Source organism: Kryptolebias marmoratus, linkage group LG1, assembly GCF_001649575.2.
Source record: "Kryptolebias marmoratus isolate JLee-2015 linkage group LG1, ASM164957v2, whole genome shotgun sequence".
In the NCBI taxonomy this organism is placed as follows: Eukaryota; Metazoa; Chordata; class Actinopteri; order Cyprinodontiformes; family Rivulidae; genus Kryptolebias; species Kryptolebias marmoratus.
In genome coordinates this window covers 14,738,405-14,762,742 of record NC_051430.1, presented here as the reverse complement: position 1 = coordinate 14,762,742, position 24,338 = coordinate 14,738,405, and the positions used below count along the sequence as shown (strand labels likewise).

General features: G+C 42.6%; 3 protein-coding genes across 4 annotated transcripts; all 3 read left to right on the top strand.

The window, feature by feature from the left end:
• Positions 1 to 213: 213 nt before the first annotated feature.
• Positions 214 to 4,438, top strand: si:ch211-214j8.12 (uncharacterized protein LOC100000539 homolog). The gene is made up of 5 exons (XM_017417137.3): positions 214 to 371; positions 805 to 1,097; positions 1,306 to 1,472; positions 1,765 to 2,867; positions 3,708 to 4,438. Exons 2-5 carry the CDS (start codon positions 848 to 850, stop codon positions 4,081 to 4,083), a joined length of 1,896 nt encoding a protein of 631 aa, XP_017272626.1. The 5' UTR covers positions 214 to 371; positions 805 to 847; the 3' UTR covers positions 4,084 to 4,438.
• Positions 4,439 to 5,046: 608 nt separating this feature from the next.
• Positions 5,047 to 11,544, top strand: entpd4 (ectonucleoside triphosphate diphosphohydrolase 4). 2 transcript variants are annotated; one of them, XM_017417098.3, is made up of 13 exons: positions 5,047 to 5,448; positions 5,777 to 5,887; positions 5,972 to 6,169; positions 6,257 to 6,462; positions 6,626 to 6,776; positions 6,940 to 7,043; positions 7,194 to 7,253; positions 7,455 to 7,585; positions 8,100 to 8,266; positions 8,623 to 8,947; positions 9,193 to 9,278; positions 9,354 to 9,515; positions 10,395 to 11,544. In XM_017417098.3, exons 2-13 carry the CDS (start codon positions 5,880 to 5,882, stop codon positions 10,627 to 10,629), a joined length of 1,833 nt encoding a protein of 610 aa, XP_017272587.1. In that variant the 5' UTR covers positions 5,047 to 5,448; positions 5,777 to 5,879; the 3' UTR covers positions 10,630 to 11,544. The 2 variants fall into 2 exon arrangements, with proteins under 2 accessions (XP_017272587.1, XP_017272586.1); XM_017417097.3 differs by having other exon boundaries at positions 5,052 to 5,448; positions 7,455 to 7,609.
• A 3,211-nt stretch (positions 11,545 to 14,755) lies between these two features.
• On the top strand, positions 14,756 to 23,120 carry slc25a37 (solute carrier family 25 member 37). Its single transcript, XM_017417359.3, has 4 exons — positions 14,756 to 15,068; positions 18,311 to 18,539; positions 18,836 to 18,892; positions 20,299 to 23,120. The coding sequence occupies exons 1-4, from the start codon at positions 14,871 to 14,873 to the stop codon at positions 20,826 to 20,828; spliced, it is 1,014 nt and encodes a 337-aa protein (XP_017272848.1). The 5' UTR covers positions 14,756 to 14,870; the 3' UTR covers positions 20,829 to 23,120.
• Positions 23,121 to 24,338: the final 1,218 nt, after the last annotated feature.

Sequence of the window (24,338 nt, the reverse complement as noted above, 5' to 3'; positions counted from 1 at the left end):
TAGACTTTGAACTAAAACTTTTTATGACCGTGAACGCACCTTATTAATATGGAGTATTTTTCTCCCTACATATGGTTTTAAAGGAGCACTTTGTTACGGCTTTCGCTGTGAATCACCGCTCCTTTCAAGAAAACGCTTAAAGTCTTGTTGTTTGTGTCCGACGTGGAGCTGAGAGCAAGGAGGAGAACTGACAGAGACTTCTTCAGCCTGAGAAGGAGCGCTCCTGCGAGACCGAACTCAGGGAGTAATACAACCCATCGTCATGAAAGCGTAAACCGGAAGTCCTCCTGAAAAGTAGTTTGTTGCTAAACTCTCCTTTTTTTCAACGCTTTCTTTAAACCAGCCAACTAACAAAACCAAATACATGCCAGGTATGTGTCTTTTGACTATTTCTATCCTCTCCCTGCTTTTTGTTTCTTTCGGTTTTAGCTAACAGGAAAGATGCTAGCAAGAATCAACTTTGAGCTACTGCAAAGATTAAAAATCTGTAAACCAAATAAATAAAATTCCCAGCGTGGTTTTAACTATGGCTGTTGACAAGAACTTGTGAATTACTGATGTAAAAATGTGTGTGTTTCACTTATTTTGTTACCCTGTGAAACAAAACAGTTCATACAAGTTCCTCTTCCCTACTTGTTGCTTTTGGATCCTGACTACCTGCATCAAAACAATCAAACAGTCAGCTGCACAGATGTAATCAGCTGCCAAACTGCAGGAAAATCTAAAGAAGAGAAAGTAACTACACTGTCATGTGGTCAGGTGTTTTAACAGCGTTTCCATGTCCTGTTCTGTTTATTGACACAGATCCAGCTTCCTGTTTGGCCCTGAAACCATCAGAAGTCCCAGCATGCCTCTGTTTCGGGCGTTGGGTGACCGGGCCGGGGTGAAGGCTCAGCCCCAGCGGAGAGGTCAGAAGGTCCGAAGGGAGCCAGGACGCTGCTGTGTGTCCCAGGAGGACGACGCTGTCCCTTCCCTGAGGCGCGCGTGCCTATTGAACCTGGCTGACAACATGAAGGAGGTGTGGGTGAAGGACTACGCCAACAACTACCTGGACCATTACTCCTTCAGATACATCATGGGGCCTTTCAACTTGCTGCGTGAGTCTGTGAGGGTTTCATTAACGCTCAGATGCATTTTAACACACCCGTCCGCTCCCACTTTGTTGCTGCCTCTTGGCGCAGAGGCGTACAGGAGTAATGCTGACCAACATGCTGAAGAAAACCTTTGTCCTGTGAATCTTACAACTTTCCTGTGATTTCATCCTGGTATAACAACTTCCTGGCTGACTCCCCCATCTGTCTGCAGCCGGCGAGCTGGTGGAGGAGCTGACGTTGTTGCTGTCCCACAGGAACCAGCTGTCTCGACCGGCCCTCCACCTCCTGCTGGTCCCCCACCTCCGAGACCTGTCCCTGGAGAAGTGTCCCGGGCTGGTGACCGCGGCCCTCTGTGGACACATCGCTGCTCGTTGCCAGGTAGAACAGGAATCACCACGTCCACGGCTCTCGTCTTTGTGCTCAAATACTGCTGTTGTATCCGTATCTGCCCTCCTTTGTTCAAGGCAGAGGTAAACAAAACTGTACAGGTTAGCCCAAACTGTTTCTACCTCCGTCAGTTTTACAGAGACTGACCTGAAATCTGGTGTGGTAGTAGCTGAGAGTCATTCACAACACATACTCTTGAGTACTAACAAATAACACATGAGTGTGTGTGTGTGTTTATTTCCTCAGTTCATTAGAAATGAGTATTTCCTCTTCTGTCTCTCAGGGTCTGTGGAGTCTGGACCTTTCTGGAGCCCAGCAGCTGTCTTCGAAGGTCCTCTGTGAGACCGTCCACAGCCTCCCGGCTCTTCGCTCCCTCTCCCTTTGTGGCGTTCCTTGCGACCGGAGCGTAATCCAGACGGTTGTCTGCCACTGCCGCTCGTTGAGGCACCTCGACGTGTCCCGTTGCCACTTGCTTTCCCCAGCTTCACTGCTTCCTCTTGGCGGCGTCTGTCCGTCCTCGTCCTCGCCGTCCCTGCGCCTTTCCCCTCCCCTCCCCCTCAGCAGCCTGTCGGCTCTGGACATCGGGTTCGGCGAGCAGGAGGAAGACTCCACAGCGGCAGCCGCCTACCTCCTTCTCTCCTTGCCGTGTCTGGAAAGCGTGGCGTTGGAGGGCATCGCTCAGGCCTGCGGTCTCCTCGAGCGCGGAGACTTCAGCTGGACGGAAGAGTTCGCTGACAGGGAGGGGCTGCCCCACCTGGAAGAGGTGTGGAGGGAGAGGGTGCAGGAAGAGGGCGTGGAGAGTTGGGCGAGGAAGAGGAAAAGAGAAACGGACGAGAGCGAGGACGAAGAGAGCATGCACTCGAAGGAGGACGAGAGTGAGGAAGATGAACAGCCATCTTGCAGTCAGACAGAGGAAAGACATAAAGTTTTGTCCCAGTCAGGCCTGGTCCTGCAGCTGAAGGACGTCCAGTGTGTAACCTGTGACTCTCTGTACAGTCTGTGTCGTTTATGTCCAGACATGAAGTCCTTATCTGTCAGCATCGACAAGTACGAAGGTACCGGCGGGAGAGGACATGGGTCTCTGCTGGCGGCAGACCTGCAGACCTGGTCGGGGCAGCTGCGGCGCCTTTCATTTCAGTACCCCGGCCCTCTGGGGGACCTCCTCCTTCTCTTCCAGGTTGTGGGCTCGTCCCTGACCTCTCTCACCCTGGAGGGGGTGAAGACCAGCCCTCGCACTCCCCTGCTGGAGGTCATCAGGGCGTGTCCCAGACTCAGAGACCTTCTCATCTGCGCCGAGCCTCCTGGTTTGCCACAGCTGGAGTACGAGGACAACCAGCAGGATGACGATGTCCCACGCCTGCCGAATCTTCACTCACTCAAACTCAGGTAATCTTACCTGAAAGAACACTTTAGAGTCAATAGATTTAGGCTTTTTCTTTCCTGATACAAACAGCACTTGTGGCTTGATGCTGATAAAACTAATAGACTTTGTGACAGAAGTCTAATACAAGCAGAAACGTTTTATTCCAAAAATACTGAACAGAATAATTCATTCTCCCACATTTGGATCTAGCTGAATTGAAATCCTCAATATGAAGTTGATTTAATGTCATATTTACATCAGTTATGGTTTATTATAAGCAGTTAATCCAGCATGAGTTTTTAACCTGAAAATAAAACCAACATTTCAGACCCCGACTCAGTGCTGACATGAAACATGAAACATTAAAAGCCAAGCATTCCCTGAAGGAAGCGCACAATATCTGTAAAACTGCCATTTTTGTGTTTTCTTAGAATAGCTGGCTGTGGCAGCCATCTTGAGCGGGGTTGACTCCCAAAGTTAATCAGTTGTAGATGTCCATCCCATGATTGCTTTCTGAGAATGTCATTAAAATCAGTCCGCTGGTTCGTGAGATATATTGCTAACAGGCAACAGAACACACAAACGCGTACACAGACGGGCAAAAACATTAATGCCTCTCAGCTTTGGAGGTGAGAACTATTTAGCCAAAATACAGCAGTTTAATAGGAGCTTTGCGGGTAGAGTAAAACTTCTTTTTGGTGGTGAATGGTGACATTTTGTGCACTCATTTAAGTTATTTTACTTTTCAGATGCCCCATGTTTTATGTTATAATATAAATTTATTTGACCTGTTCGCCTGCTTTCACCAGCCACTCAAATCGATCCTTTTTTTTATCTTCTTTTTGTCTCCCAAATGTCTGAAGTTTCTCCCACGATCCCAACCAAAGGAGGCCCGTCATGTTCTGGATGTCCCTGAGGAAGGTGCTCCGGTGTCTCCTGATTGGTTCCCCTCTGCTGGAGAAGCTCTCCCTGGTCTCCCTGCCGTGCCCTCTGGACTGCGTTTTGCAGGACGCGCTGCAGCACGCGAGCTCGGATGCAGCAGCCTCGCCCCCGCTGCCGCTCGGCCGGGTAAGACGCCTCGACCTTGTGCGAACGGACGTGCAGATGGTAACCGTGAGAAGCGTGATGCAGCGCAGCAGGAGGCTGAGGCTTGTGGACGTTAGCCACTGCTGGGAGATCAGTCTGCTCCAGTGGATGAACTGCAAGATGTTCAGCTCAGTGGAGGTTGTCTGGGTGTAGTGAGGTGAGAGCAGTCTCAGGAGGCTTTGAATTCATGGAAAAAAAGCACTTTTTTTTTACATTAGTCTCTATAGTATACTGTATTTTTATTACTTGTCTCATATTTACACATGTTGGTTTTCTTTGCTCTGCAGGTTTTCTGAAAAAAAAAACATGAAAATTAATTGTGTGTAAAACATTGTTTCTTTTTATTACAGTGTCACAGTAAAGTCCCATAAGAGTCAAAAGAAGTGTGACTAATATTTACTTTTTATCTGGTGTTTTGATTTTAAATTATGAATCAGATGGTACCCAGCCTGGTATCTTTTTAAATTGTATTTTGAATACTTTATAATAAAAGTGTATAAAAAGCTGCTTTTCTGGTCTGACTGTTGTTGTTGTTCTGATGAAATATTTTGTAAAGCACTCTGAATAATAAAAAGCCATGATATAGCAAACTTAATAAGGTGATTATAGCTTCAAAATTCAAATTTGCATTGTTGACATGTGTAGTGTTTGCTTGCAATGTGACTATAATTTAAAATCTAAGATAAAAATACAACTAACAGTTTGCATTATTTACATTATGGCTTACAACTGCATTAGACATGTATTTAAAATGTAAAAGAAATTCATATCTGCATTTTAAAATAATGTAGTGTAATAAAAGCAGTAGAACAGAAGGGATTTTGATGATGTGGTTGGAAAAAAACGAGTTTTGTCAGTGGAACAGAAACGAGAAACCGATAAATATCTTCTATAAGCGGAAAACCACTCGGACTAGTCGCATTACGGCGCTGCTGTCGGCGCTGGGCAGTAGGTGGCAGTAATGAGTTGTCATCCTAATTGAAACACTTCATTGTGCGTAAAAGAAGAAGGGTTGCACACTTCCGGTTAGTTCGTTTTTATCGTCTGGACTGTGCGTTTCATTAACAGCGAACAGGAACGATAGATTAGCAGCATCTGGGAGAATTATGTTATAAAAACAAACAAAAAACTGCACATTAAGTGTAGGACACGTGGAGAGTTGACAGGCGTGGAACCTAAAATCATATTCTTCTGCGGTGAAATACAGCTGGGATTATGACAACTCTTTAATTATCTTTTAAGAACTCCTATGAGTCCCTTATGAGTATCTAAATTAAACGAATAGATCCAAGGTTTGTTAGTGACACGTCTTAATGATTTCTTTAACGCTTAAGTTGTAAAAGAAACGGTAACGTGGGCCGCTATTGGCTATTAACGGTCCGCCGGTTTTGTTGCTTTATCTCCGGGCTGCGCGGGTATTAAAATCAAACGCAACGCGGTGCCGGTGTTACACGTCACAGAGGTGAGCATCTGGCTGCTCGAAAATGATCATGTTTCCTGGAAAAGTGGGGGTTGTTAGTAAGTATTAACTCTAATATGATCTTCTGTCAGATGAAGTTACTGTCAGAAAGGACACTATCAGCGAAAAAACACAAGTTTCAGGTGTTTTGAGACGAAGTTCGCGATACTAAAAAAAGCCCCGCTCATGTTTACAGTAATATTATACAACACTGCTTCGTGTTTAACAGTCTGCTTCCTGGTTGTTCTTCCTATAAGTCAAAATTGTACACGATTGGTATCAGTTTATCCTATATAAGTCTGGATAGTCTACTTGTCGAAGCACTTTATGGGCCTTTTTTAACAGTTTAATACCAGAATAATCTTATATAATACCTCTTTCCCAAAGGTCGTGGTCACAAATCATGAATAGATAATGGAGCTGTGGAACGAGCTCAATCTCCCTCCTTCATCAGTCTGATAAATAATAAACCAATAAGAACATTTGCACCATGGGAAGGTGGGTTTGATGTCATTTCGTTTTATTTTCCCTCTGTCTGTAGCATTTATCTTTAAAGTCTCGTCTCGTTTTGTTCGTCGGCAGGATCAGCTTTTCATGCCTTTTCCCAGCCTCGTGGCATTTCAGCCTGTCGTCCCAGGTTCTCCCTCGCCTTCTGGTGCCCTCGCTCAGACAGCTGCTCTTCATCGGCCTGGTGGTCTGCCTCATCGGGCTGCTCTACCTGCTGCTTGTCGCTGCAAAGGGACACGCCAGCTGGGTCACCAAGGAGAATCGCTTCCACCGGTACGCCAAGCGACGAGCTCTTGCTCAAAAGCAGGCGTTAGCGACGCAGTTTGTGGTTAACCTCAACAGTTCCTCGTTGTTTCAAAGGCACCTGGCGAGAGTTACGGATCTGGATGCGACAGACACGAGCAACCCCAACTTGAACTACGGCCTGGTGGTGGACTGTGGCAGCAGTGGCTCCAGGGTGTTTGTGTACTGCTGGCCCCGGCACAACGGCAATCCTCGTGAGCTGCTGGACATCCGGCAAATGCGAGATCAACACCGCAAGCCAGTGGTCATGAAGATAAAGCCTGGTGAGGCACTCGCTTCTCGGCTTCTCTTTCATCAAAACATTTAAGCAGAAAGTGTAAATTTCTCGCCATTCTGCTGGATTACGCCGTTATTACAACATGTAATCATAACTCTCTTATATACTCGTAGTAATTAAATTCTGTTCTTTTGGTGTTTTCCTCGCAGGAATCTCTAAATTGGCTAAAACGCCGGAAAAGGCCAGTGATTACATAAATCCGCTTCTAAGCTTTGCAGCCCAGCACATTCCCAAAAATAAGCACCAAGAAACCCCCCTGTACATCCTGTGCACAGCTGGGATGAGAATCCTACCAGAGAGGTAAACATGAGCTGAATGAGCAAATATTCAAAGAGCATCAATGTGGCTGCAAAAACAAAAAAAAAGAAAACGTTCAGACCTCAGAATTGAAAGACACTGCTTTAAATTACACTTGAAAACAGAAAGAACTGGTCTTTAATGTCTTTGTGTTACTCACTCCCAGTCAGCAAGAAGCACTTCTCGAGGATCTGCGCACAGATATCCCGGTCAACTTCAACTTCCTCTTCTCCGATTCCCATGTGGAGGTGATTTCTGGAAAACAAGAAGGTAAATAGACGGAAAACTGAGAGTTAATAATCAGTATTTTTAGCTCAGATCTTTGATACAGTTCCTGCTGGATTGTAGAGACACAGCTGTGTTTAAAATACTAAGAAAAGTTTATCTTATAACGCTGACATTTGTATTCCTTGCTTTTAGGTGTCTATGCATGGATTGGAATAAATTTTGTCCTTGGAAGGTTTAACCATGTGCACAATGGTAAGGCCTCACACAAGCGGAATGTCTTAAAACATAGATGTATTGCTGTTAAACATCTCATGGGACATATGTGAACGATTTTACCAAGATTTAGTTTTAAAGAAAACAAGCCTCCAGTATCACAGTGATTACATGACGTGCCTTTTCTGCCTTACACTCGTGTCTCTCTTCCTTTTTTTTTTTTTTTGTTAATCACACAAGAGGAGGGATCTGTGGTGGAGGTCCATGTTCCAGGCAGCGATCAGCAGGAGGCGATGATGAGGAAGAGGACAGCCGGTGTCCTGGACATGGGCGGCGTCTCCACCCAGATTGCGTACGAGGTGCCCAAAACTGTAAGCTTTGCTTCTCCACAGCAGGTTATTATCCACAACCAATTCTGTTCTCGTGCCGTCCTTGTTTTTTTGTCACTTACGCTTTGTTTTTCTTCCTCCTTCCGACCTCCTTTTCATTTCTCTGGTTAAACTTCTGTGCACCATTTTGTCCCGTGGAGACGATCCGCTCTCCATTCATCTCTGTCGAACACACACTGTAAGCCAGCTGCATGACTCCAGAGCAGGATTTCAGGCTGGGAACATGAACCACCAACAGCTATAGTCCTCGCCCCTGTCGATTTATTTCATTTTTTTATTTGTTGTAGTGATTTATGTACTGTAAAGTTGCTCGCATAATCTTCAGATACACTTCAGCTGATTATATTTAGCTTTTCTCTCATGTGGTTGTAAACTTGGTCTGATCTGCTTCAGTAGTTAAAGTGTTTCTTTGTGAGTGTGAACCCCATGTGGGGTTTGTATGAGCATATTTTGATATATTTTTTCTTCCTTAGACTCATTTGTGTTTCTTCCATAGGAGGAGGTGGCCAAGAACTTACTAGCCGAGTTCAACTTAGGCTGTGATGCACATAGCACTGATCACGTCTACCGCGTTTACGTGTCCACTTTTCTGGGCTTCGGAGGAAATGCAGCGCGCCAAAGATACGAGGAGAGCCTCGTTAGGAACACTGCTGCCCGAAACAAGTGAGACCACCGACTCTTTAGCTCTGCTTTGGTATCGCCCGCCGCCAAAAGGGGAGAGTGGACGATTATGTTTATGCTCATGTCTGTGCTTGTGTGTCTGTCTGTTGGCAAAATATCCGATGAACCATGATACGAACTCACTGTGTTGCACGTCATTATTTTCAAGTTTTGTCCGAAACAGCTACAACTTCATCATTTCTTGATGTAAGATGATCTTAGTTTAAAACTCTGGCATGAAAGGCAGCAGGCGATAGGCATTCCTTCAGGGAATGCTAGGACTTTAAGTTGTGAATGTTTCTGAGAACTCGGCACACAGCACTGCAAGTATCACCTTCACGTCTTTCTGACCTCTTCAGACTTTTTGGTCAGCATGCCGGCGAGACGGCGGAGTCTCCGCTCCTGGACCCCTGTCTCCCCACAGACCTGCAGGATGAGATCGGACCACCTGCACAGAGGCTCCACCTGCGAGGAACGGGAGACTTTGACCAGTGCAGACTGATTCTCCAGCCGTTCCTCAACCGCACCAACGACACCCAAACCTCCCTCAACGGCGTCTACCAGCCAGCGATCGACTACAGCAACAGCCAGTTTTATGGCTTCTCTGAGTTCTACTACTGTACAGAGGACGTGCTGCGCATGGGTGGGGATTATAACGCCTCCAAATACACCCAGGCAGCCAGGGTAAGTGCTACATAAATATAACTTTCCTAAACATTTATAAAATGAAGTAAAAAAGGTACTAACTAGGACCGAATAGTATGTAAATAAACATTACATCTATTTGTTTTTGGCCTTTGAATGTTGTCAGTGTAGTGCTACTGTAGGTTTAAAAGTATAAGTCTGCAAGTACACATAAAGGCCGATCCGCTCAAAACTGATGTTTTTGCTTTGGTGGCTCCAGTAATGATGTAGTTCAACATTTACAGGGTTACTGCGCCACCCAGTGGAAAACACTGAAGGAGCGCTTCGACTCCGGCCTGTACGCTTCACATGCAGACCTCCACAGGCTGATGTAAGTCGTATAGATCTACGGGATGCTTCCTAACCACTCGGATGCTCACCGGCAGTTTTATTCTGATGTCTGCAGGTATCAGTGCTTCAAATCAGCCTGGATGTATGAAGTGTTGCACTCGGGTTTCTCCTTCCCAACCAACTACAAAAACCTGAGGACTGCCTTATTGGTCTACGATAAGGAGGTCCAGTGGACTCTCGGAGCTATTCTTTATAGAACAAGGTTTCTACCTTTGAGGTAAGATAGATTTTCTCTCACGTTTGCCTCCTCCTCGGTCCCGTCTACCCTCAATTTTATCTCGTGAAATTTGATCTCGTTGAACCTGAATGTCTGTGAACAAATGACTGGGTAATCTGCAGAGCTGCCTGAAATAAGAGCACTCCTGTACTTAACACACGAGAAGAAAGTAGGCCGCTACTAGGCACTTATTCAGGCTTGCAGAACCCACAGCTCTGTTAGATGAGAAATACCATCAGTCTCCGTAAAAAGTGTTCAAAGCTCGAGCGAACTACTAATCATCGAGCCAAGAAAACACAAACAAGGAACAATTAAGAAAAAAAACCAGTTATTCGTCTGTTTTTCAATTTCTTGTGCAATTTCCTGAAGTTCTTTTCTAAGAAAAGAAATAAAATTCTGCAAATTAGTGACTTACAACTGCAATCCTGTTGTGACTGTGTGTTTTACGAATGCACATGTTGTAGTAGTGTGTTAGGAAAGGTTAATTTTTGCAACAGATTTTAAGTCAATTTGTGGTAAATTTCACTTCTATTTTTCTTCCCCGTCCTCATTATGGTCAAAGGACTCAGATGTGGCCTTGTTGTAGTTCCTTTTATGTTTAGGGCTTTATGTACATGTCCCCAGGTAGGATAATCATTATACAAAAAAAAAACAAAAAAAACAACATAAATAAGGTTAGGCTCATGGGGTGCTGCTCAGATTAAGACTCCAGAATAGTCAAATAAAGCTAAAAACTTCAGTCCAGATCAGTTTTTAAATCAGACTTCCCCGGTGCCTAACTGGTAACGAGTGATCTATGAAAAGCTCTTTTCAGATCCTGGTTTTGTTCTCGTTTAAAACCGATCTGTCCGGGTTGTTTTTTGCTTTTGCCCCTTCCAGGGACATCCCACAGGAGAGTCTGAAAGGAGCGCACTCCCACTGGCGACACAGCTTCTCCTTTGTCAACAACCACTACTTGTTTCTGGCTTGCTTCTTCATTGTGCTGCTCTCCAACATGCTGTACGTGCTGCGTCTCCGCCGCATCCACCGGCGTGCGGCGCAGCATTACACCCCCTCCTCTGTCCCGTGGCTGGAGCAGGGCCTCGGCTCCCCGACACTCCCCATCAACCTCTGAACTTCCGTCAGTCCGGCTTCGCAGAGCCAAACATCGCTTCTTTCAGAGACTGTTTCCTTGCTCTTTGTGTCTATAAGGCTGTAGACTATTGTCTTTTGGATGAATAAGGAAAATTGTTCAGTATTTGTCTCGTTATCTTATTAATTTATAATTTTCATCATAATTTTGCCTCTGGTACACAAGGGCCACTGCCTCCAAGTGTCTTATTTTTCTATTTTTTTTTTTTTTCACATCACAGCCACATCGGTACGTTTCTCTTCAGTTTTTTTATTCCCAAATAATACTTGGTCTACACTTTAAAGTTTACCATACTGGGCATATGTACTGTACTGACATCCGATTTGGTTTATATGTGTGGATATTTGCCTTTCTTTGTGTCTTTTTATGTGTGTGATGACATTTTTGTTGCAGTTCTAGTAGTTGGAATAAACCGTCTCTTATTTGTCCAGAATCTTCTAATGCAATAGGGTTTACTCATAATTGTAGAAGCACTTTGAAATGCAGTCCAACTGCATGCCCCGACTGAAGTGTTTATTGTTTGTCTGTTTCTGCATATTTATGTTGCAGAATAGGCCTTTATCAGCTTTCCGAGTGCAATATATGTCCTTGTCACTGTTGGGGAAACTCTCCAAAAGCCCATCTGCCTTTTTGACCCGAGAATCAGTCCCTCCTGAAGGCCCTGCTGGAAAAATCCTTCCTCTGTTTTCTGACTTAAGTTGGATGTTTGGTACACATATTTATTTCAAGCTTCATTTTCAGAAGCTGTCGTATCACTACTACTGTGGGGAGATTGTAAATGAAAGGGGAAGTCCTGTTATTTAAAGAAAAAAAAATACTCTAGTGAAGTGTTTTCACAGCTGAATGTGGAATAACTGTTGTGCATCCGCAACACGGTAATAAAGGTTTTATGAGATGCTTCGTGTCTGCTGGTTTCATTGGCTCAGTCCAACAGAGAGGTGTCTGGATGTAATGTAAGTGAAAACTCAAACCGGTAACTGACAGCCTGCATGTCAATAAAAATGACTGCTTGAGCTCGACAGGCAGATCAGATGAGAGAGGTGTTTCTAGACTTGACCTAAAGAAAGACTCTTGTTGTGGAAGAAATAAATTTCCTGGCACTGTTAGATGAAAACACTCAAACAGGTTTATTTATGTATGGTGCATGCACGACATACAGAGAGCCTTAAAGACAATTAAGAATTAACATCAGAGTCCCAGCCCAAACAGGAAGCTCCGAATCAAAGCTCTCCCTCCAGAGTCCACACAGGAGCTTATATCTGAGGTATTAGAATGTTGGTAGGTGAGGAGGAGAGACAGGAAGCAAGGTCAGTCTGGTTTCAGTGAAGAGTAACAGGGTCATTTGGTGAAAACCTCACAGACTGTGGAATTCAGACAGAACACAGTCATGTCTTGAAATCCATGCATAACATAGAGAAGACTTGGAATTCAGACATTACACAGTCAGGTGTTATCTTATTAAAACCTTGCCCCCCCCACTCTCAATGAAGGAAACAGGAGAAAACAGAATAATGTAATTGTAACTTGTTAGTAAAAACAGATTTATCAGGTGTGGGTTGAGAGACGCACAGGCTGTATTGAGATTTTGCAAAAATATGATACAATATTCCCCATGTTAATGTGTTAAGTGGCCAATGCATTTTTTTTTTCCAGAACAGAATAAGATTAGAATGGTCTGCAGGAGAAGAAACTGAAACCATTCTGAGCAATAATCTGCAGGGGGTATTTTAAAGCCTTCATTACAGCTTCAGCAGAAAAATGAATCCATTTTTTTCATCTCTGGCTGAGTGACACCAGGATGGGCAAATAGTGATGTTGCACCTTTTTCCCAGTTTGCCTCATTTTTGTCAAATATGTCTGGAAACATCCAATGTTCATATAGATTCTAAAATATTTTTGAAGAAATTACTCAAAGATACCTTTAGGAAAATAATTCAATTTTTTTGTTCTGAGTAACCTTAATAAGTTTATTTTGATTATGAAATTATAGTTGGGTACATTCAACCAAAAAGGGTGTGTGTCTCCTTTAAAAAAAAAAAAGAAAGTATGATTTATGCAAAACAGCAACCCAAAGTGTGCGGGTCAGCCCACCAGAAACAATTAAATATCAACAGGGTGAAAGGCTTTGTATTTGGTTTGGTCAAAGTCATGTTGGAGAACAGTGGTTCCCATTTTGGGGGGCGATTCTGACCAAAAATATTAATAACAAAGGCTTGTGACCTTAATACCGGTTTAAATCCAAACTTTACCAATAACCCTATTAAAAAAGAGCTTAATGACAACACAGACAGTTACAATAACCACACCATGACTTTTGTTTATTTATAAAAACAAATGTTTTTATTCTTTGTAACAATTATAATTAAATTATGCCATAATCAGGCGTTTTTAAAATGTAAGTTGTTATCTGGAGATTATTTAAGGACCCCCCATTTTGTGTTGCGTGACCCTTAACGGGGTCCTAACCCCAACTTTGGAAACTACTGTTGCAGAAGGACTTGAATGTGAGAAAACCAATTAACATCTGTGCACTGGAGATATTTTGTTTCGAAGAGTAAAACAGACCAAACCAGCGTTTCCTGAGATGAAATATATATATAAAGACACAAGAACTGCTGCTCAAATCGTATAAGATACTGACACACAAGGCTGTGCACCACCAAAAACCACTTTTGTCACTTGTAGGTGTGTTTTATTAAATCATTTTATTAAGAAATCCAAAACAAGTATATTTATTGAGCTAATTTGCCTAACTTTTTAAAAGGTGAGGGTTAAAGTTTTATGTAAAAACAAAAAATTTGGTAAAGCTTTACGACCTGTCAGGTACTAATGTACTCAAGCCAGTTTCCTCTAATTAAAAAATATCATATCAACACTCTGGAAGCCCTCAAAAGAGAGAGAGAAGGACTCGAGTCTATTTATCGGGTCCATAAATTGGTGATCACATTCTTTTTTACTGAGCATGTGAGCTTGAGTTATAAGTATGTTGCTACAACACGTGATTGTTGGGCCCATATGATGCTAAGGCAGCGATACGACACAAAGCTTTGTCAACGCCCACAGTGACAGAGTGCTTTTGTGTTCAGAACTTATGTTTCAATGGTTGGTAACACAACACAAGATCATTTATCAGGCCAAACCTGTTTGTGCTTAACTGGTTTTATCATTTTGTTCAGATTAAGTCATCTGAAAGAAACAAAACAAAACAAACAAACAGTTTAGACCATTTTATTTGGAGGAAGGAGGAAAGTAAACTGGCAGAGGCCCCAATCAATCTTAAATAAATCCATTCGTTTCCTTCCTTGAATTGTCTTCCGACTATCAAAGAGAAGTGAGAGCCTCTGGAAGCATCAAAAGAGTCATTAAAGGGTAAGAAACTGCAAGGTCTCAGCAAATAATTCACATCAGCCGCAAGATGACACAAACATACAAGTCTGAAAGTGAGACAACAAAGCCATGCTTCTTATTCAGAAGCTGAAACTAAAGCACGGACGTGGCGGAACAACTTGTTCTTCACTCCAGGCTGTTTTTCATGTGGGCTTTTCACATGATTTTCAGTTAGAAGGATATTTGCAAATCATCATGTTCCAGTTTAGTAGAATTCCAGGTAGGTTTGCTTCATTTTTGACTACATTTTGCTGTGTCATCGATCAAAATAAACTGGACTACTAATTGACCAATACTTTTCCTTGCACTTGTGATACTTTGTCTATAATTTATTAATTTATTTATGGTCTGAGCACGTGTACATTTCAGTGAGAGGAAACCCACATGCTGCAGATAGATAGGGTATCTTGAATTGAGAAAAGAAGCACTGTTTCTCTGTATTATTGCGCACGAGCTGCCAGATAAGGAGACCCCACCTGCTTATCCTACACGAGCAGGCACGGGCGATAATCACCCTTCTGTCAAACCCATTCAAAAACTTATGGATGAACAAAATGTTACACTGACGGGGAAGAGAGGCGTAACGGGAATTTAGTAGGGAAACTTCTCATTGGACGCTCAAATTGAGAGCCCGCCTTCTTTGTCTTAATTTTGAATTTGATTGGTTGGTGCTCGGACGAGCCGCGCCCCCCCGCGGACGACGTCACACGGGCGCTGGAACTCCAGCAAAAGTAAAGTGATGTAAGTAAAGTGATGTTGTGGTTATCCACGCCGCCGCAGTTTTCTCTCCGTGCGCCGTCTCGTACGGAACACCGCCCGTGAGAGCTCACCCACGCATGGAGCTGAGCTCGGACCGTGTGGTGGCCCCGCTGGAGATGTCGCAGACCCAGAGTCAGGACGACGAGTCTCCGCGAAGTGACGGGGAGAGCTACGAGAGCCTGCCGCCTCATGCCTCCGTGACGACCCACATGACAGCGGGAGCCGTGGCAGGAGTGCTGGAGCACTCGGTGATGTACCCCGTGGACTCTGTCAAGGTAACGCGCCGCGAGGCAAACAAACGGTTCTCCGCGAGCCACCCCGCCCCCTTTATTTTATTTTATTTTATTATTTTTTACCCCTTCCAGCTCCGACGCCTAGCCGCCCTTAGGAGCGCCACCGACGGCGCGTGCTAACAGCTAGCTGGGGAAATCTTCCTCATCCCCTGTTAGCCTCTGCGTGTTAGCCGCTTCTTACCGCAAACAGACCCAACCAACTAGTTCAACAGGCTGCGGAGGTGATTCAGAGTCTAAAATAAAATATTTGAAAAAAAGACCTTCCGTGAAACGAGCAGGCGTCTCGGTGCCATGATGCAAACTTTGTTAAACTAATAAACAAGCTTACTTATCTAACGCCCAGTCAGTGCAACAATAACCAGCTCACCCGGATCACTTCGGAGCTTTCATTTGTTGAAATCATAAACTGAGTCCGAGCTGACAGGCTGCTTTAATTGTTTCAGGAAAAAAAAATGTGTCCACTGTGTGTGTTTGTTTTGGTTTAAAAAAAAAAACTGCCTTATTACTTTTGTTGGAAACTTGGTGGTGCATCTGCAAAATAAGCACATTTTAATCAATTAAACCATATTTCTGGACCAAATCAGCAGTTGTGCCTTTGTGATCAGTTGATTTCAATACATAGCTACAATAAAAAGATTATTTTAGTATTTAGTGACGGTAAACAAATATATAACAACACTAGACACAACATTTTAGGCACATATCTGAACATATGTTAACAATATGGGTGACAGATTTGAACTTTTTGAGACCTTTTTGTCAAATAAAAAAACAACAATGTGTTATTTAATACAAATACAAATACAGCTTATTACTGATTTCACACTCAAATCTTAAATGTTAAAAGTAGTTTCTTGCTTTATTTCAAGGCATTGGCAGTCATAGTCTGATTGTAATTAGAAAAATACTACGAAGCAGAGGCCAGTCGATATTGATCCTGGGATGAAAACGGTTTAAAAAAAAAAAGAAGAATATTTGAATTAGTTTTATTCTGAGGATGTGATGAAGTTCGAGAGGAAGCCTTGGCATTTTATGGTCCTCTCAAAGCAAACAAACATAAAACTGAGGAAAATAAATCAAGTTTCAGGTCAGAAGATGTAAGAAAACTGTTGTGAAGTTGGTTATTCAAATCTGAAGTTCCTCCGTATGGGCTGAGAGGTGGAAGCAGGAGGAACAGGACGTAGCTCGGATTGGTGTTCTCTCCACAGTCTGCAAAACAAGTGAATGTTTAGTAATTTAGTGAAATTACTAGGTAGTTTGGAGCTTGTTAAAAATTGGCCCCAAAGTAAATGTCAGCCTCCTGGTGTGAACCTGCAATCCCCCCCTTTGCTTCTGCTCAGCCATTGTTCTCTAACAATGTGGTGTTGTTGATCATTGGACGTGTTGGTGTCTTGAAATGTTACGTTCGCGGCCATTAATGGAGTAATTCTTCCCACTTTACTCAGTCGACGTCTTGATGCGTGGACACATTGACCCATGAGGTTTTACAACCACTGTTGTCATTTCCTCTGAGGGTTTTCCAAGTTTTCACAAGCTCCGTTCAGCGCTGCCGGTGCATTTCTGGAGTCAAACCTCCTGTTCGTTTCACCTCATGTAAACATGATGACAGACTGCATCGTGAATCCCAACCGTGTCCTGTTTTCACTGACATGAAAAACACTATTTTTAACAGAATAAAAATCAGAGTCCCTGGAGGTACAGTTGAATGAAGAGGCGCGTCAGAGGAAGTGTTGCGTTAATCTTCCGAGATGCTCGGACAGGAAGGAGAAGGGTGTTTGGTTTTTTTTTAAGATTTCGAGCTCTGCTGAAAAGGCTTAACTGTCCACCCGGCGTTTGTCTCCATCTCCCAGTGAAACTGACGCAGATAAAGGAATCAGGGAGTAGCCTGCTTTAAGGCGAGGAGGGGTGTCTTATCGGTCTCACACAGGTTCGGAATCGGCCCCGTTCAGCGCAGGGCGTGTGTACGCTGCTGCCTCTCTGTAGAAGTGATTAGTAAACAGTCATATAAGACAAAGTTAAAATGATAAGGCCCAATCTGCGGGAAATAGTTGGGGCTGTGTCTGTCTGTCGTATCTGCTTCTTGTTTTGTTGCATCAGGTGGTTGTGACAGTCGTGTTGAAACCCCGCAGTTTTACATTTACAGCTGCAGGAATTCAACATAAAGAGTTCAGTTTGAAACGAGTTGTTAAAGGGATAGTTCGGATCTTTTGAAGTGAGGTTTTGTGATCGTTAGCTCACGAGTCCTCTCAGAAATGAACCCTTTCTCCAAACTGAGGTGTTCAAAGAGCTGTCTGCAACCAGAACCCCATTTCTAAAGATCTGAACTATCACTTTAATACTAGCGGTAACCTCAGTTTATTTATTTTTTTCATATCTTTTGGTCAACATTTATTAGCTGCAAGATGAAAGAGTGTTTTTGAGGTTATGGTTCTGATCTGGTTTGTCTCATCTCTGACTAATCAATGTTAAACATTTGTATTTACTTTCAGTATTTGTTGATTATTTTTATTAATCATCTCTAGGTTTAGTTAATTCAGAAACATCCATCAGGTGCTCAAAAAAAAAACAAACATTTAAGCTGTTGGCACTTTCTACAGGTTTCTTATCTTCTATCATAAATAAAACTTCAGGAGTGTATCTGTAGCAAACTGATCTTACTATTTTAACTAATTTGATCTATCACAGACCTCGGGTACTCCAACCTTGTGAGCTGTGAGTCAGAACTGTGCGGTTTGATGTGTTCGACGCTCATGCAGCCACAGAAGCTGGGATCGTGAACCGTGTTGCCCACTTCTTATGTGCCCAAATTCCCAAATCTGTGTCCAGCGGAAATGAAATTGATATTTTATTGTCAAACCGAAGGAAGGAAACCCTGACGGACGTGCTGAGGGAGATAGACATGGCCTGTCTCCTCGCAAAAACAAAAAACATGCTTTGTGTCGTCCAGAGAACTTGGCCTAGTGGCGCAAAACAAAGAGCTGCCACAGTCTCTTACGCCAGCCTGGATTCGGGGGTCGCAGTTATGCCAGGACTTTGTGCCCGAAGAACGCGACAGCTTTACAGCAGATGGAGAAATCAGGGATTTAGTTTCACTGAGCACCAGGTGTTCTCTTCAAGGCCGCCGAGCTAAAGTCACGCGCCAGTACCGAGCTTTTAGTTGATAACAAATGATAAGTGATGATTAAGACAAAGATTTGTCACATTTGTTTCTTTCTCTGCTGCAGACGAGGATGCAGAGCCTGCAGCCGGACCCTAATGCACAATACAGGAGTGTGTATGAAGCTCTGAAGAAGATCATCCGGACAGAGGGGGTCTTCAGGCCGCTGAGGGGACTCAACATCACGATGATGGGAGCGGGGCCGGCCCATGCTCTCTACTTCGCCTGCTACGAACGGGTGAAGCACTCACTAAGTGACATCATTCAGAGTGGAGGCAACAGCCACATCGCCAACGGTACGCGCTTTTATTTCTCTCTAACATCTTATCAGCCGCTCGGACAGTAGACTAAGCACTGTATCCTGGAAGCGCTTAGTTAGTGTGATTCATAAACTGTTTACAGTAGGAAGGAAAGAAACACGAGAAATCCCATCCAGGACATGCCGTTTGTTATTCTGTTTTCCTTCAAGAGGAAAAGGTTGCTCATTCAGCTCAACTTGGCATAAATCCTTGCTTTAAAATGAGTAAGAACTGAGCTTTAGTGACCCCCGTCACGGCTTCAGACTCAACAAGGTTTGTTGCTGTTTCATCAGGTGTTGCAGGGAGTGTGGCCACTGTTCTCCACGATGCAATCATGAATCCAGCTGAAGGTAAGAAAAACATCTTCAAGATGGAGAATGCCGATTAAAAGACTGCTCAACACTGCACACCTCTGCAATTTCACCTAAATGTTCAACTATTTTAGACTTTTTCTAGTACAAAATGTCAAAACCCTGATTTTGCCTCCAAAGAAGCAGACTTTGTTGTAGTTTTTATTGAATTGCTTTTAATCAGCAGTTATAAGTCAGTAGTAGAGACAGCTAGTAAAAATGCAACACAACATTTTGCTTAGGAGCCTTTTTAGGCCCTAAAGAATCATAACTCAAAATTAAGTTACAAACAAAAACACATAGCTCAAAAAATGGTCAGATACTGGAGTAAAAATGATTACAAAATAAGACTTTTAAAACATCTGGCGAACTATTGATCAAAACCACCAGAAAGATGATGACAAAGTCTGACTCTTTGGACAAGGAAGAACTGAAAATCTTTGCACAGTACTGAGCAATATTTATCTTTAAAAAAAAAACAATCAAACAAAAATGTTCTGAAGAATAACTTAAAAAATACTGCCCCGATGTTGGAATTCATTGAAGGGAAAGTGGGAAATAATTCATTCATTGATACACAAGTCAGTAACTCTGTAATCATGGAAACAAACTTGTGTACCTTTGTAGTTTTTAATTAGCCCAATTATATAAGAAAGTTACAAACAGATGCCAAAGAATGACATGTTTCATAGATTCATGGACTGTTTGAATATCGTCCATTTGGGACCTTATTATAGCTAAACAGGCAACATCGTCAAGAAACCCTAAAGATAAAAAAGTACACAGGTTTGTAAACAGTTCAAGAATCAGAGGGAACTCTTCTGCTGCAGAAATCAGGAGGTATCGTACGAGCTGTATGTAGTACTGATATATGAACACAGTGACACTACAAACAGTGAACTACATGCACAATCTTTTTTCCTGAAAAACAGTTTGTGTCAAAGCTCAGATCGTGCGAAGGACACGGCATTATGTCTACCTCCTTGGACAGCAAAATATTAAAACCAAAAACAAAATCTTACACGGTCCTTGGCAGAGGGGAGGGGGGGGGGGATTAAAACTTTACAAAACATTTGTTAAAAGGATGAGAACAGGATACATTTTTCTTTTGAGCTCTGCAAGGATGAGCGCAGGCAGGGCTAAGTCATGACAGAAGCAAAATAAAAAAGGTGTTGGAGTTGAGATGCGTTGATGTTGCTGCTGAAGTCTGCAGAACGAATGAAAGAGGACAAACAGAAATTAAATTTTGTAAGGTATTTACACAGAAATACGATACACTGCTACAACAGGTGTTATTACTCCACCCTGGTTATATACATATATAGAATGTTCTTCTTACATATCTATTTGTTCCTGATAAATGTAATGAAACATGCTAATGCGGTCTCTGGTGCTCTCCTGTTCAGTGATAAAGCAGAGGATGCAGATGTACAACTCTCCATATCGAGGTCTATTGGACTGTGTTCGAACAATCACGCGGACGGAAGGCGTCGGCGCCTTCTACCGCAGCTACAGCACGCAGCTGACCATGAACATCCCCTTCCAGGCCGTTCACTTCATCACCTATGAGCTGATGCAGGAGCAGCTGAACCCCCACAGGCTTTACAACCCCGGCAGCCACATATTGTCGGGAGCAGCGGCGGGCGCGGTCTCCGCTGCCGTCACCACGCCGCTGGACGTTTGCAAAACGCTGCTCAACACGCAAGAGAACGTCGCGCTCAACTCCATGAACATCAGCGGCCACCTGACGGGAATGGCCAACGCCTTCAGGACGGTGTACCGGCTCGGCGGCCCCGCGGCCTTCTTCAAAGGGGTCCAAGCCCGGGTGATCTACCAGATGCCCTCTACCGCCATCGCCTGGTCGGTGTACGAGTTCTTCAAATACTTCCTGACGAAGCAGCAGCTGGAGCAGGAGGCTGGATCCGGGCCGCTGTAATGGAAGGTGGAGCTGCAGACGCCTTCGAGTGACGAAAGACAGTAAAGGCGTGTGAGTCGATGTGGTTCGACGGGTCCTGCTGGGGGAACGGCGCCATGTACAACCTCACAAGGAAGTCTCCAGGTGGAGTCGATCGCCACTCCTCATTTTTCCTTTTTATTATCTAGGTTTGTCTCCGAGCTGCGGTGAGGCAGCTCAGTCATGCTATGCAACACAGATGAAGAGTGGAATCTCTTCTCGAATTCACTCCATTACCCAACTTTACCAAGATCTCCATGTGGGATGAGCTAACGATGAAGTCGCCTAAGCAATGTTTGTTTGGTTTTTTTTGTTTTTTTTCTAAATATTGGAACTTTTTATTTATTTTCTCAGCGTTCTTTAGCTTGTATTTAATGGATGAGGAAGAAACACAGTGCCGGTTGTTTGGTTTTTATCATGTGTTTGTATAAAAAAAAAAAAAAAAAATCACAACATATTCTTTAATTCCTCTCCTCTGAGGTCGGGACGGGAGTTCTTTCCAAGTGCCTCTTGATTATCAAACGCAGCTTCCACTGTTTTTATATTTTCTTTTCTTCACATAGGAAGCCTTTTTTATATTTGTTAGGTTCATTACATAATAAAAACGCACAATGCTGCCATAAATCAGAACTTTAAAATAAAACCAAGTCATAATTTGTCAACTCTAAACGTGATGAACTGGATGGTGTTTTAAGCGTTTTCAGAAACAAACTCTCGTCTTATTTTGTGTGCGTTAAGCACTAATTGCTGGAACTTTTCCATCATGAGAGATCTTGTTTTTCTCCGTTTTAAGACTTGTAGGCCGTACCGGTCCAATTATTAGCCCTGGTAAAGTGCAGTACTACATTGCTCCTGAATCACGCACAATTTAGAGCCGTAGCTGTTGCTGAATGTTGGCAGCCGGTTCACTTTATATGTGTTCAAGACATGAATATATACCAACAGTGACTAATAACTAAGATCAGAAGAAGTCTGTTACTTCAGAAGATGGAAATGGATCCTACGCTTTTGTACATTTGCTGTTTAGATTTTGTGTGGCCTGTGGTTTATATGAAATTTTTTTTAGATTTTATAAATGCCTAATATATGTTTATTTGATCCTTCTCACGCGGATTCTGTGATTCTGAATGCTGCCTTACAAATGAAATGTTATTAAAAAGAAGCAACAATGCTGTGCACTCTTTTCTAGCCAGTAAAAAAAAAACAAAACCAAAAAAAAACCTTGATTAAATCTTTTATTTTCCTTCATCCTGTTGTAGTTAAACGTTTCCTGTGTGCGCTCTGCTTAGTCCAGCCTTTAGTCTATTTTCGATCCGGCGGTCCGGACATTCTGCCAGATACTGATGCAATCCAGAAAGCAGCTTGATTTATTTGATTTCATCTATGAAGGTTGTTTTTGTTTCTTTTTCCTAGATAGATTGTAGGGGTCCTTACGAACCCTGCCGGTTGCTCCCGCCGCTCGCAGACGTGCAAACCTTAACGAACCAAAGACGGGCGTCGCATTCTGCTTTGAATCCTGAAGCGCTCTGATTCCTTCTCCTCGACCCTCACAGCTTCCCCTCAAAGTAGCACTAAATTGGTAACGAGAAACTTGAATTTCGTAGGTTGAGTTCTTCTGCAGTTCTCGCATTCCTGAAAGTGGAACCGACACGTTTCTACGAATGTCTTTGAATGTTTTTGTGTTTGGGTTGAGAAGTTAAATTGTGACCTAATTTTTCTCAGCTGACCTGTTTGAGTTTGATGCTTTTGTTGGATTCAGCGCAGACACGGCAGCGAGATGTTTGCCAACTTGAGTATAAAAGCAGCCTGAATGGTGAAATTCATTTTTCCCATTTCCCGTCTCAGTAAGTTGTTGCACACGTTGTGTTGTTGGGTCCACTCTGAGAAAACATTTCTCTACTGTTCATTCAGAAAATCGCGAAGAACAAAACAAAAATGTCGCCAGGCACTCGGTCTTTTTTATTTTATTTTTTGTGTTAATGACAGAAAGTCATGGAAGAAAGGTTTTAAATCAGCACTCTTTTTTTTTCTATTATTGCAGAGGAAAGCTGTTGATCTTATGTGGGAAATTTTATATTGTAAACATTTTCGTGTTATTTATGCACAAAAGATGGAAAAATAGGAGCAGGAGTGATTTATTATTTTTTTCTTGCTGAGTTCTCTGTCCAAAACAGGAATGTTTGGAAGTTTGACAATGCAAACAACAAATGATTGTGAAAATGCTGCTACAGTACGAAACCACTGGAGCTGAACTAAATAAATGGAGACGAGGAATGTGATGTGTTTGTGTTTGATTTCAAAGCTGTATTTGCTTGGATAGCATTTGTTTTAATTGCAGAGGATGGATGAGATGTTTCCTCTTCTTTCAGCGTTAGGATAGATTCCCCAGTAGCTTTAAAAGATGAGTTTTATTCACTTCTTTAGAAATGGTTTGCCTAATACTCTAAATTCTAATTTATTACAAAAACTTTTCACACAGTTGTGTTTTAGTTTAATGGTCTCTGATTTAAAGCATGTTAAAATAGGGCAGACCTTTTATCTGGCTTATATGTATTTCGCTTTGTATTTGTTTCTAAATAAGAATAGTTTTATAAAGAAAAAAAAGTGTAATTTAAAGGATTTTTCTCTTCTGCATCCCTGTTTGTCCAGCAGTCACTATAGATCTCCAATAGAGGGCAGTGTAGCATCATGTATAGAAAGGAGCAATAGTACCTACCTACCTACACTGTTATTTTAGTGTTCCTTGCTGAAATATCTTAACAGCAAGATTTAGTGCTGCAAAATGTTTCAAGAAAAAGTTGTAAAGATGGATTTCAAATGATATGGGAACTAAAAATAATAGCAATACAAAATTCTTGACTGTTTGATTGCAAAAGAAATTTGACACCATCGTAAATTGCTATTTTTTTTAGCATAACGTGACTGTAGCAAGAAGCAAAACAAATAAAAGTAGCATTTACTGAAGGAAAGCACATTGCTTATGGTCTTGCATGCCAACATTTTAAACAAAGATCTGAAGTGATTTCTTAACGCTCAGAGTGACTAACACACCAGATTCTAGCTCAATTGTAGTCATTTTTTGTTTGCTAAGGCTTTGGTAGCCATTATTCAAAAAAGCAAAGTGCAAGGTACCTTTTTTTTGTTCAGTTTGTGCCAAATGATCCATTAAGCTGTCAAAATGTTGGCGTGTTTTAGTCATTCAAAAAATAATGTGCATTTTCTGTGAGCGATAACTGGTTTTGTAAATCTGCAGTTCTTGTACAATACCAAAATAGTTGGGAAGATGTGTAAAACATAAATAAAAACCAAATGCAAGGATTTGCAAACCTCAGAAACTCATATTCCACTCACAATAGAACATAAAAACATATCATATCTTGAAACTAAAAAAATTGTACCACTTCAGGAACGGCACTCTTCAGTTATGAAGCCATGCTCTTGTAATGGATGCAGGATGAGGTTTAACAATGTCTTGCTAAAATATGCAAGACC